Raw genomic sequence first — 14,080 nt, forward strand, 5'->3', positions numbered from 1 at the left:
AAATAAAAGCAATATTTGGGCTTGATTAATTTTAGAGCTTGGATTTAGTAGTTAAGTTCATTCTGACTTTAATGAATTTGATTTAGTCTTCTAATGTGCATAGTTTTTCTTAAATCTATATAAACACCTATTTATATATATGTGTGTGTGTGTATATATATACACACACAAACATACATACATACACATGCAAATTCATAATCTCCATAAGAACAAACTCATGTTTACAAATCCATTAACTTTACATATTTCAGTGGAATTTACATTACCTGATTTTAGTGGGAATATTAAGAGCTCATATAGTATTGTCTTAAAATGTATACTATAATGTTAATTTCAAATCTTCATTCAGAATAGATATGTTTAAAAGTACCTTAAGAAAAGTTAAAATGGTAAGAAAACTTCTAGTCTCAAAAAGTAATTTAAGTTTAATAGCAAAAAACATATTTAAGACTGATTCCTGATAAGATCTGAGAAAGATTTTAAATTTTATGTTAACATTATTTTCATTTGTATAGTTGTATGCCTGAATCATGTGAAGTATTTACAGAAATGAGTTCTTCCTGGCTATAAATGCCATCCTTGGCAACATTATTACATATAAATGGTTAGTTATACATCTTTACTATGCTCATCCTCATCCTCTCTACTCACCAACTTTGAGGCTACCTTGTCCCCTTCTTTAAGTACCAAATTTTTATGGGTTTCCACAACAGTTATTAGTGCTGACCTGTGTGCTCAAGTATCTATCCTCCAGGGCCTCCTTCCTTAGAGGACCATGAACACAGTGGCAGCCCTCCATTTCCCTCTACATTTTACTTCTCACCACTCTTCATTTTAATGCGTAATCTTTCTCAGGTCAACATTTGATTTTAACTCCCTTCTTTCCTTCCTTTTCTGTTCTGGCTTCCTGAGTCCCCTGGTTTTCTCAGTCTTTAGCTCCCATTCCACCTTCATCACCATCTCCTGTTCATTTGAAAATTGTCCCTGTCTCTATGAGATTAACCTCAGTAAGACAGATACATCTAAGGATGATGCTCTTGTAATAAGGAAGCTTTAATTTAAAACAATGAAACCGCGTGTAAGGGTCAATATTTTAATGCTCTGAAAGAAAAGTAAAGTGTTAGTCGCTCAGTTGTGTCTGACTCTTTGCGACCCCATGGACTGTAGCCTGCCAGGCTTCTCCGTCCATGGGATTTTCCGGGCAAGAGTCCATTTCCTTCTCCAGGGGAATCTTCACGGCCCAAAAATCGAACTCAGGTCTCCCACATTGTAAGCAGACTTGTTACCATCTGAGCCACTGTCTAGCCACCAGGGAAGCCTCTGTCATCACGTCATCATTCTCTAATCAAGTCTTTTCCTCATGCATTCAGGATAAACTTTCCTATTGCAGTATAATTGGTTTTCTGTTTAATTGATAACATTATAGTAGTATTGCTTTCTAATTTTTTTGTGTGAAAATGGATAGTTTTTCAACTACAGTATGGACTAAATATACTTGGGTTAGTTAACCTGATAACCTAACTTTTGCACGTACTTGTGTTTCTATATTTAAAAGAGAATCTGATTTTGAAGTTACTGACTCCTTATCATCTTGGAGATAATTTATTTCCAAGATAATAATATCTTTATTTTTCATCCTTACCTTTTTCCACTAAAGAATTAAAATATCCAAATTCCTTCACAAGGGAATATTTACAGGGTACTCAGTTGTTAGTATATTTTAAACCTTGAGAGTAGTAAAATGAAACATAGTTTGAAGAGCCAGAATAATGTCCTGTGGCTTTATTTCTCTAAGCTTTGTCTTAGATTATCATTTTCTCTTGGCAAATCTAACTGTAGGAAGTAGTGAGTTTGAATTTATGTTAAGAAATGAAATTAAATTCTTCCAAGGATACCAGTAAGTTCCTTCTGTTCCTTGCCAATACATAAAACACATCTCCCACAGTGGCTTCCTATAGAATTTCAGTTTTGCAAGATGAAAAAGAGCTAATGTACAGTATTGAGTATAAGTAGACACTCATATTGTTGTTATTGTTTTGTAGTTGCTAAATCATGTTCAACTCTTGTGACCCCTGAGAAACTGTGGGATTTCCCAGGCAAGAATACTGGAGTTGGTTGTCATTTCCTTCTCCAGGGGATCTTCCTGACCCAAGGACTGAACCTGCATCTCTTGCATTGGAAGACAGATTCTTTACCACTGAGCCATTAGGAAATCCCTAACACTCCTATACTGTATACTTAAAAATGGTTAAGATGATAAGTTTTATATTTCTTGTTTTATACCACAGACCAAAAAATGCTTAGATGTTTGTGGATTTAAAACACACACACACACACAAACAGCAACCCCTATCTTTTTCTTGAAGCCTAAATTCTTCCCTCTTCATCTGCATCCCAGGTGGTGCTAGTGGTAAACAACCCATCTGCCAATGTAGGACACATAGAGATGTGAGTTTGGTGCCTGGGTGGAAAGATTCCCCCCTCGCCCGGAGAAGGGCATGGCTACCCACTCCAGAATTCTTGCCTAGAGAATCCTATGGACAGAGGAACCCAGGGTACAGTCCATAGGGTCACAAAGAGTTGGATACAACTGAAGTAACTTAGCGTGTACGCAACTTCTTCCTTGGGTGCTTTCCTCAACTGTTAAACTGATATAAAATTTCTGGGAATCATTTAACTGTATTTTGAAAGATCTTAACTATTCTTATGTAAATCTATCATATAGAAATAAGTACGAACTAAGCAAAGATGTAGTTACAAGATTGCTAATTCCAGCATTATTCCTAAGAGTAAAAAATTGGAATGACCATACATGTGCAGCCATGTGGAATTGACTTTGTAAATAATGGTATATTCATGTATTGAGGCAAATTGAGTCATTGAACAATAAATGTAGCTCCTCATTTGCCTATATATAAAGTGAAACTAAGCAAAAGGTCAAGTAAAATGTATAATATGATCCTTTTTTAAAATAATATATGTACATAAGTATACATGCATATGTATATATTACATGTGAACAGTTTGAAAATTAGCATGTTATAGTTCTCTCTTAATGTTGGCATTTTAGATACTCTTAATATTTTGTTTCTTTTTATTTGTACTTTCAAATTTAATAATCATATTTTAGTGTACTTAAAGATGATACTTAGGAGGTAAAAATCTGAAAGGCTTTATTATTAATTAGATAAGAGAAGGAAGGTTAGTAGATGGCATCATCAGTTGGGAATTTGGAAGAAACCCTAAATTTCCCTGAGAAAGAAAAATAAATTGAGTTTAGCCATTTTCTATTTGAAGTACCTCCCATTTGAAATGTCTTTTGAATAAGGTAGAGTCTGTGGGGTCAGGAGAGATCCTGGAATCACAGGGTGGAGATTAGGGATTGATTCAGTTAAAAGGTTGATTTAAATAAATTTGTCCTCTGAGAACAGATAGATTGAAAGCTATAGAGACTCTTCAGAAAAACACACATATTGATAATGTTTTACATATAGAATTAGGACCTTCACAGACACCCCTCCACAGAACTCTATGTTGAAAATATTATCTGGACACAATGAACCTAGCTTAAAAATTCTTGTCACATTTCTCTTCTCTAATTTTATGCTTGGGGAAAATGAGGCCCACGTAGATTAAATGCATTGCTTAAAATCAAGTTAGTGGACTCAGGCCCTTTGCTAAAATCCAAGTCTTCACTCAAATATTATATTAATATTGTCAGATAATTATCTTCTGACCTGAAAGAGTATAGTATTTTTTTAATCTTAAAATGCAACACAGCACTAGAAACATTGTAACTTATGGCAACCATTGAAAATTAACTTTAAAAGTTTCTATTTTCATCCCTGTTACCAAACATGAAACTTTCCTATCAGAACCAGAAGGAAAACTATAGCAATCAAATTTCTTGGTACCTAGCATCGCTACATTTTCCCTAATGTGTTTTTGGTTATTGTTATTGTTGTTTTTGGTTCTGTGAGTTAATTTGCATTCATAGCTTTTACCTTGAGAGTCCTTGAGACTTCAGCTTCTGTCCCATGAAACTCATACAGCATATGCTTCTGCCTTGTATTATTCATTGTTTGTTTTTGTCTTAATCCTGAGGGACCACTTTTGGTCAATTGAATCTATTTATCCATCCAACTTACTCTAAATCTTTTCAAATGAATTGGCTTTAGTTTTATCTGATTGAGAAGTAAAAGAGAGCGTATAAAAACTAGAAAAAGACTCTACATACGGTAAATTCAGGTTCCTCTTCTTCTTAAGTAATCATGTGTTTTTAGTCTTTCACACAGACTAGCTAATGTAGAACACCAAGTCATACCTTTATGTCACACATCACTTTTTCATGCACAGAAGTGATGTTAGGTTCCTTAACAACTGCCAAATAGTCATTCATTTTTCTTAATTCATTTAATTGTTTTGCACTTTCAATATAGTTTGCCATCCATGCATATGGCTTGTGTGCTGACATTCGATGAAAAAATGCTGACTTAAACTTGTCCTTTGCTCTCTGTGTACTGTCCCAGGAGCAGGCTTCCTGGGTGTGCCAGTGTGATGACAACATGGTTCAGAGACTAGAAACAGACTTCAAGATGACCCTCCAGCAGCAGAGCACCCTGGAGCAGTGGGCAGCTTGGCTTGACAATGTGATGATGCAAGCACTGAAACCCTATGAGGGAAGACCCAGTTTTCCTAAAGCTGCCAGGCAATTTCTGCTAAAATGGTCTTTCTACAGGTATCATCTCAATTTTTCTATTCTGCAATTATGTATGTACATGCTTCTCAGAAAAAAGGAGAAGAGGGAGAGTTTAGTATGTAGAAACTATCTGTTGTGATTATCTTCAGCCCAGCTTGTGATTACAACGTCATGGAATTGAACCAGGAGGCTTTTGGAAATAAAATTTCTGCTGGGAAATGAAAGCCTCTTATTCAGAGCCCTAGAAGTTCTCAGATGGGAACATCAGAGATTCCAGTCTAGATAATGCGCTTAACAAGAGTCAGGAAAGTCCTCCTTTTGGCAAACATGTATCATTTAGGCTTTCCACCACTCTTCTTTTTATTCTCTAGTTCAGGGATTCTCAAACTGTCTTCCCTAGACCAGTAGCATCACTGTTGCTTGGAAACACATTAAAAATGTGTATTTTCAGACCCCTCCCCCAAACCCACCTTTATCACAAATTGCGGAGGAGAGGCCCAGCAATCTATGCTTTTTTAAAGTTCCATCCAGGCAATTTAGCTGGATGCTCAGAACAATCTAGTTAATTTTTTAATTTGATCAATTAAAATTGTTTTCAAACCTAGCTGCACCTCAGAATTAGTGGAAAGAAAAACAGAGCTCCTATGTACCTCCCCAAACTTACTCAAAATCATGGTGGTTAGAAAGTAGTAATTCACAATAGGGATAATCAGAAATTCTTTTTTTTTTTTTTAGAAAGGTTACTCCTGGTAATTCTAATGCATAGCTAGTTTAATATCAAATAATCTAGTAGATAATTAAAAATGAATTGCTTTTGGACTAAAATAATATATAAATAAATGTATGTTTTTTTAGACATAGAAGAACCCCAGAATAGAAAAATTACTTATATATGATATCAAATGTTGTGATGAGCCATTGACCATAGGTCCACTCCAGGGTTTAAAAACAGACCCTGTGCGAGTTGGCATATATACCATATATATGGCATAGGATGGCATTGACGGATGGAGTTCCATTTCTTAAGATGTTAGGTAAGTTATATTTTGACCCCAGCATTTACTTGTGTGGTGAGAGTTCATTTCTTTTCTTCTTTAGATCATAATGGCCTTTCTAAAAGCCATATCACTTTGAACTTTAGGCAGTCCCTAATTTAGTTCCTGTGCAACCATGCACTCATCAAAATAGTGGCTACAGAACCTACCACTGGCTGTGGCTGTGGGTACACTGTGATCATCATCTGGACATCAGCAGTGAATCTAAAGCAGTTGTGAGGAGAGATGATATGCAAAGAAGTAGCAAAGTTTAGAAGCTAGTAGAAATTGTGAACCCGCTAAGCCCAAATTACAGGATTTCCATCTTGTTTTGATCACCTTTATAAGGATGGAACCAGAGATTCCATTATCATGGTAGAAGGTTTTTATTGTGACTTCTTTCTTTTTCAATTGATTTAGTCCAAATTCTTATTTCTTAAACTGAAGTAGAGTTGTAGATTCCATATATGTTTAATTAGGAGTTAAATTATCCTTACATCCTGAAAATGATTTTCTAGTGTCTGTATACCTGCCCAGTCAAGTCTGACACTTTGTGAGCCCATGAACTGTAACCCTCCAGGCTCCTCTGTCCGTGGAATTCTCCAGGCAAGAATACTGGTATGGGTTGCCATTTCCTCCTCCAGGGGATCTTCCTGACCCTGGGATTGAACCCATTCCCAGAGTTCAATAAATGCTGTGAAAGAAAGCATAGCAGTGGTGGTGGTGTTTTGTTTTTATTTTGGAATGGAATAATTCCACCATTTTGTCTCTCATATATGCAATACTTTTAGCCCACAGGGTTTGTAAAGCACCTTATTAAGGTGCTATCTAACTCTATGACCCACTGATGCGCTTCATTAAAGCCAGCGCTAGGTTTAGATCTGGGTATCAGTGAGAAATGTGTTGATATGTTTTCCCTTGATATATGGGGAAGATTTGGAAAACAATATCACAGTATTCTCAAAGTAGATATAGCCAATAGTAGTAGTATTAATGGAATTCAAAATTTTAACTTGGGAACATTTCTTTAAAAGATTTCAGATATTTTCCGATTTGTTTGCAAGTTGATTTCATCCATTTTTTCCCCTCAGAAAATCATGTAGATGGTATATATGCTTCATGAGTGATAAAACAGATGTTATACTAGCTGTTGCTCTAAAACCTATAGGAGCAAAACCACAGTACATCCTCTATATCAAAAAAAGCAAGGGTTTTTTCCCCTCTTCTTCTTCTTACTGCTTTCTTTTGCTGTTACATCAGACTTGCCCTTACTCCTCCCTGAGGATTTTTAAAATCTGTTTAGTAGATACCATTTTAGAAATACACCCCTGGAGCCTTTGTCTCCACAGAGATCTGTTGCAGTATCTTGAAAGGAGAGAAAATTACTTACTTGTGTTTCTTGTTCTCTGCAGATATACAAACCCAGTAGATCATCACTTGCCTGCCCTCTGTCCGCCCTGAGTTGGGGATAATTGGCTTGTTATTATTAGACACTATTATGGTTATTATTTTCATTTCAAAGAGTCTTGAAGGTGTACAGTTCAGGGCTACAGAAGGAAAGGCATATTCAGAAAGATGTATACTTCCTGCTGGTGGGCGAAGTCAATAGCTTAGTAACATAGAAGACTTTAAAATCTGATCTGTTTTTTACTGAGGCATAAGAACATATCGAGTAATGAAAACTTCATTCACAAACAGAAGCAGAGTTACAGAGTATTTTTTAAATGCTTTTGGCTTTGTAATAAGAATTTTGCAGCTACATATACCAACCGTTCATTTTCTGAAGTTGATTAATCTCATAATTTCTAAAATTCTGTGTATAGATTCACATGTATATACAAGAAATGGACTGGCAGAGAGTCGTGATAGCAGTAGTGGACATGTTGCTGCAAATACCCTCTGCTCCAAATGGGGGTCTCTCCTTGCCTAACATGGCTTTGAATGTCTACTGCTGGCTCCCTGGGAGGTGGGAAAAATACTGCCACCTTTCTTGGGCAGCCGTGCAGAAGTTAAGTGGGCCGTGTCTCAGCTTGGGTGTTTTGTGAATAACACAACACAGAATTCCTCAGGGCCACCCTGAGGGTCAACCAAACATCCCATTTTTAAAGAATTAAATTTACAGCTTTGATACAATAACTTGAAAGGGGACACAGAGAACCTAGTTTGCCTACCGCTGAACAGTATATAAACTTTCCAATTTCGGAATAAGCTGTAAGCACTGTTTGAGAAGAGCTCACAGGGTGGAGCTGGGGGGTGGGAGGGCCACGGTGTGATGTTCTCACCTTTCTTCTCAGGCATGTGTGATGTCTCCCCAAATACATAAAGAGGTGGATTGAGTATCATGTGTTCAAGTACATGTTTTAATTTTCACGCCATGAATTATGAAGCTATATACACAAAGATATTTCTCATCTGTTATAAAATAATTAACAGTTTTAACTCCAATTTTAAAGAGTTGAGTTCATGGTAACTTAGCAACATGAAATTCAGTGGAATCAATTTTGTAACATATCTTACAGAAATCTTAATCAGACAATAGGTTTCCAATTAAACTGTTAATTGTGTCATTTGATACTTGGCTTGTAGGGCAGAGGTCCAACACAGAGAGCATAAAGTCATAGACATTATTAATAATATAATCAACTGATTCTCTTCTAAACATATGACAATAATTTCATAGCAGATTATCAGTACTTTGAAAAGTAACTATTAGAACTGAAGGTCAGCACACTCTTTTTTTTTCATTTTCCAACAGAATTTTGTGTTACCTATGTCTTTATGCTGCAGGAAGGTGATTGCACAGTTGTGAAAGTTTCCAGAACACTTGGGATAGAATATAAAGCCCTTATTATGGCCTACAGACCCTCCATGGTCCAGCTACTAATGATCTCTAGTCCCATCATATATATATATTCTCTTTGCTCATGTCTTCCCAGCCGCAGCTTCTGGGCTATTCTTTCAATAAAACAAACATAGTTCTGCCTCAGTCTCGGCATCTGCTCTCCTTTCTGCTAGGAAAGTTCATGTGTTCGCATGGCTCACTCCCTCACTTCAGTCTCATTTATGCTCACTTATCACCTACTCAAAGTTTTCCTGACACCCTGACTTTAAGTGCCAGAGCCCATCACTCTGCAGTCTCTTGACCTAATTTACTTTCTTCATAGGATTTACCACTACCTAACTTTATAATTTCTTTCTACTCTGTTTTTATCAACTATCTGTCCTACTACAAAGTGAGTTCTTTTGAAACCAATCTTTTGTCTGACTTGTTGTAGAACAAGACCCTGACACACAGTAGGAACACAATAAATATCTATTCAATGAATGAAAATGAATTCTCTTGGATAAAAGAAATTGGCTTTGCATTTCTTTTAAAACTACCATAAAGCTACTCAATATGAATATTCTTCTTAGTCATTTACATTATTTTGAGGGAAATATAAAGGCCTAAAAGTTGGATTTAGAAACATATATATATATATATATATAATTCATTCTATATCTGTCATATCTATCCCTGTAAAGATTTACTGACATTCAACTGACACAGGATTGTTTTTCTATATTATAATACATTTCTTTTAAAATAAACCATTTTTATTATGAAATTAGTATATACTCACTTTAGAAAACCTGAAAAATACAAATACTGTACAAAGGATAAACTTAAATCATCCATAATTTACTACCCAGAAAGACCAATGGTAAAATGTTTTCTTTCAGTTTTATATAAAATTGATATCCAGTTGTTTATCAGAGTTTATTATCTGTATTTTTCCCTTAACATTATACCTCAGGCATATCTTAAGAAACATAATTTTTAATGTCCTTCCAATATTCCATTTTGTATAAAATGGCAACCCACTCAGGTGTTCTCACCTGGAGAATCCCATGGACAGAGGAGCCTGCAGTCCATGGGGTCCAAAAAGTCGGACACGACTGAAGTGACTTAGCAAGCACTCATGCATACATTATTTAAACATTCTTTTTGTCTCTTATTCTTAAACATTTAGGTGGGTTTTGGTCTTGCAGTACAAATATAAAACATACTTTAATGTTTATCTTTATATAAAGTTGCACATTTATCTTCAAATAAATTTTCATTTTTAAGTTGGCTAATACTATTTTAATGAAATATGCTATCTTGAGGCTGATAAGTATTAACCATTCCCATTTATTTAGAGGTAGGACTTTTTCAAGAACTTTGCAGATAGTTTCTATGTTAAATGGGCACATATTACACGTGTGCCTTCTTTCACTTAACATTTTATAATAGACATCTTTCCGTCTTACTACCTCTATGTGTAATCGCTCTCATTTCTTTAAAGTGAGTGAAATTACTCAGCCATGTCTGACCCTTTTTGTGACCCCATGGACTGTGACTCGCCAGGCTGTTCTATCCATGGAATTCTCCAGGAAAGAATACTGGAGTGAGTTACCATTCCCTTCCCCTGGGGGTCTTCCCAACTCGGGTCGAACTCAGGCCTCCTGCATTGCCAGTGGATTCTTTACCATTTAGCTACTCAGGAAGCCCAGTTTCTTTAAAGTATTGTATAAATTTCCATATATGAATGAGCCATTTTTTACCTAGTATCCTACAAGTGGTTATTTAGTGTTGCCCCTTATTTTCTCACTAGTATAAATATTGCTGCGTTTAAAACCATCTTTGCTCATTTGTGTAAATATTAGAATTAGAAATGTTAGGTGAAAGCATTTGTGCATTTTTAATTTTGACATTTGTTGCCAGATTTCCCTTCATAAAAGTTTTGTGAATTTACGCTTGAAGAAACAATAATTGAGAGTTCTTTCCCCATACCCTCTTCAATGCTGATCTTTTAATTTCTTATAGTATAATAGATAATATATGACATTTTACTTTAATTTGTATTTCTTTTAATTTTGAATAAGGTTAATCATATATGCTTGTTATGGTTCCCTTAGAGGAAATGGAGTATCCATCATAGTCAACAAAAGAGTCCGAAATGCAGTACTTGAATGCAGTCTCAAAAATGACAGAATGATTTCTGTTTGTTTCCAAGGCAAACCATTCAATATCATAGTAATCCAAGTCTATCCCCCGACCAGTAATGCTGAAGAAGCTGAAGAAGCTGAAGTTGAACGGTACTATGAAGACCTACAAGACTTTTTAGAACTAACACCCAAAAAAGATGTCATTTTCATTATAGGGGACTGGAATGCAAAAGTTACTCCAAGAAACACCTGGAGTAGCAGGCAAATTTGGCCTTGGAGTACAAAATGAAGCAGGGCAAAGGCTAATAGTTTTGCCAAGAGAACACACTGGTCATAACAAACACCCTCTTCCAACAACACAAGAGAAGACTCTACACATGGACACCACCAGATGGTCAACACCGAAATTAGACTGATTATATTCTTTGCAGCCAAAGATGGAGAAGCTCTATACAATCAGCAAAAACAAGACTGGGAGCAGACTGTGGCTCAGATCATGAACTCCTTATTGCCAAATTCAGACTGAAATTGAAGAGAGTGGAGAAAACCACTAGATTTAGGTCAGGTATGACCTAAATCAAATGGCTATACAGTGGAAGTGAGAAATAGATTTAAGAGACTAGATCTGACAGAGAACCTGATGAACTATGGATGAAGGTTCGTGACATTGTACAGGAGACAGGAATAAAGACCATCCCCAAGAAAAAGAAATGCAAAAAAGCAAAATGGCTGTCTGAGGAGGCCTTACAAATAGCTGTGAAAAGAAGGGAAGTGAAAAGTAAAGGAGAAAAGGAAAGATATACCCAATTGAATGCACAGTTCCAAAGAATAGCAAGGAGAGATAAGAAAGCCTTCCTCAGCGATCAATGCAAAGAAATAGAGGAAAACAATAGAATGGGAAAGATGAGAGATGTCTTCAAGAAAATTTGAGATACCAAGGGAACATTTCATGCAAAGATGGGCTCAATAAAGGACAGAAATGCTAGGGACCTAACAGAAGAAGAAGATACTAAGAAGAGGTGGCAAGAATACACAGAAGAACTGTACAAAAAAGATCTTCACGACCTGGATAATCATAATGGTGTGATCACTCACCTAGAACCAGACATCCTGGAATGCAAAGTTAAGTGTGCCTTGGGAAGCATCACTACGAGCAAAGCTAATGAAGGTGATGGAATTCCAGTTGAGCTATTTCAAATCCTGAAAGATGATGCTGTGAAAGTGCTGCAACTCAATATGCCAGCAAATTTGGAAAATTCAGCAGTGGCCACAGGAATGGAAAAGGTCAGTTTTCATTCCAATCCCAATGTGAGGCAATGCCAAAGAATGTTCATGCTACCCCACAATTGCACTCATCTCACATGCTAGTAAAGTGATGCTTAAAATTCTCTAAGCCAGGTTTCAGCAATATGTAAACTGTGAACTTCCAGATGTTCAAGCTGGTTTTAGAAAAGGCAGAGGAATCAGAGATCAAACTGCCAACATCTGCTGGATCATCAAAAGAGCAAGAGAGTTCCAGAAAGACATCTATTTCTGTTTTATTGACTATGCTAAAGCCTTTGACTGTGTGGATCACAATAAACTGTGGAAAATTCTAAAAGAGATGGGAATACCAGAGAACCTGATCTGCATCTTGAGAAACCCGTATACAGGTCAGGAAGCAACAGTTAGAACTGGACATGGAACAACAGACTGGTTCTAAATAGGAAAAGGAGTACTTCAAGGCTGTATGTTATCACTCTGCTTATTTAACTTATATGCAGAGTACATCATGAGAAACGCTGGGCTGGAAGAGACACAAGCTGGAATCAAAATTGCCAGGAGAAATATCAATAACTTCAGATATGAAGATTATACCACCCTTATGGCAGAAAGTGAAAAGAACTAAAGAGCCTCTTGATGAAAGTGAAAGAGGAGAGTGAAAAAGTTGGCTTAAAGCTCAACATTCAGAAAACCAAGATCATGGCATCCGGTCCTGTCACTTCATGGCAAATAGATGGGGAAACAGTGGCTGACTTTATTTTTCTGGGCTCCAAAATCACTGCAGATGGTGATTGCAGCCATGAAATTAAAAGGTGCTTACTCCTTGGAAGAAAAGTTATGACCAACCTAGACAGCATATTAAAAGGCAGAGACATTACCTTGCCAACAAAGGTCCATCTAGTCAAGGCTATGGTTTTTCCAGTGGTCATGTATGGATGTGAGAGTTGGACTATAAAGAAAGCTGAGCGCAGAAGAATTGATGCTTTTGAACTGTGGTGTTGGAGAAGACTCTTGACAGTCCCTTGGACTGCAAGGAGATCCAACCAGTCCATCCTAAAGGAGATCATTCCTGGGTGTTCATTGGAAGGACTGATGTTGAAACTGAAACTCCAATACTTTGGCCACCTTATGTGAAGAGCTGGCTCATCGGAAATGACCCTGATGCTGGGAAAGATTGAAGGCAGGAGGAGAAAGGGACAACAGAGGATGAGATGGTGCATGGCATCACTGACTCAGTGGACATGTGTTTGGGTGGACTCCGGGAGCTGGTGATGGACAGGGAGGCCTGGTGTGCTGCGGTTCATGGGGTCACAAAGAGTTGGATGTGACTGAACTGAACTGAATATACTTGTTGACCATTTGTCTTTCCAGGCTGTATTTTAAATATCTGCTGTCTTTCTTCAGCAAGAGATACATACTTGGAGTGTATATTCTCCTCCTGTATTCCATAGTTGTTTAAAGTTATATCATATTTCACATGATCATATTTCACATGATCAAGTTTGTATGGTTAAGAATGCTAGCCAACATGTTATCTTATGTTGTTTTGCTTTTCAAAGTAGAGGATTCTCTGCCTTTTAAATTTTTTTCCATAGGAAATAAATTTCCAATAGCTATTAAGTTTACAAGTTATTTTTACAAATAGGTGATGTGTCACTTAATTTTAGACAAAGCATGCATAGGATTATAAATAGAATTTGTCATTATATCATTGACATATAGCTGAAAGGGTTAGTTCATTTTTAGTGATTCTTTTAGAGTTCTAAACTTAAGGTATTTATTAAAGTATATAACTCCAAGGAATCAGTCACCAGTACTGCTTTTTATAATGTGTATTCTCAGTCGTGTCCAACTCTTTGAGACTCCGTAGCCCACCAGGCTACTCTGTCCATGGGATTTTCCAGGCAAGAATACTGGAGTGGGTTGCCATTTCCTACTCCAGGGGATGTTCCCGACACAGGAATCAAACATTCCTGTCTCCTGCATTGGCAGGCAAATTCTATATTAAGTATATTGAACCGTGAACTTCTGGATGTTCAAGCTGGTTTTAGAAAAGGCAGAGGAACCAGAGATCAAATTGCCGACACCGATTGGATTATTGAAAAAGCAA

General features: G+C 36.6%; 1 protein-coding gene across 2 annotated transcripts in view; it reads left to right on the plus strand.

Annotated features, from left to right (window-relative positions):
• Positions 1 to 14,080, plus strand: part of RFX3 (regulatory factor X3) — a 300,103-nt gene that overhangs the window by 260,160 nt on the left and 25,863 nt on the right. For both annotated transcript variants that reach the window (XM_065907896.1, XM_065907898.1), the window contains one exon: positions 4,533 to 4,741. In XM_065907896.1, the coding sequence (XP_065763968.1) occupies positions 4,533 to 4,741 (209 nt within the window). The remainder of the gene's footprint in view (positions 1 to 4,532; positions 4,742 to 14,080) is intronic.

This window comes from Muntiacus reevesi, chromosome 17 (genome assembly GCF_963930625.1).
Source record: "Muntiacus reevesi chromosome 17, mMunRee1.1, whole genome shotgun sequence".
NCBI lineage: Eukaryota > Metazoa > Chordata > Mammalia > Artiodactyla > Cervidae > Muntiacus > Muntiacus reevesi.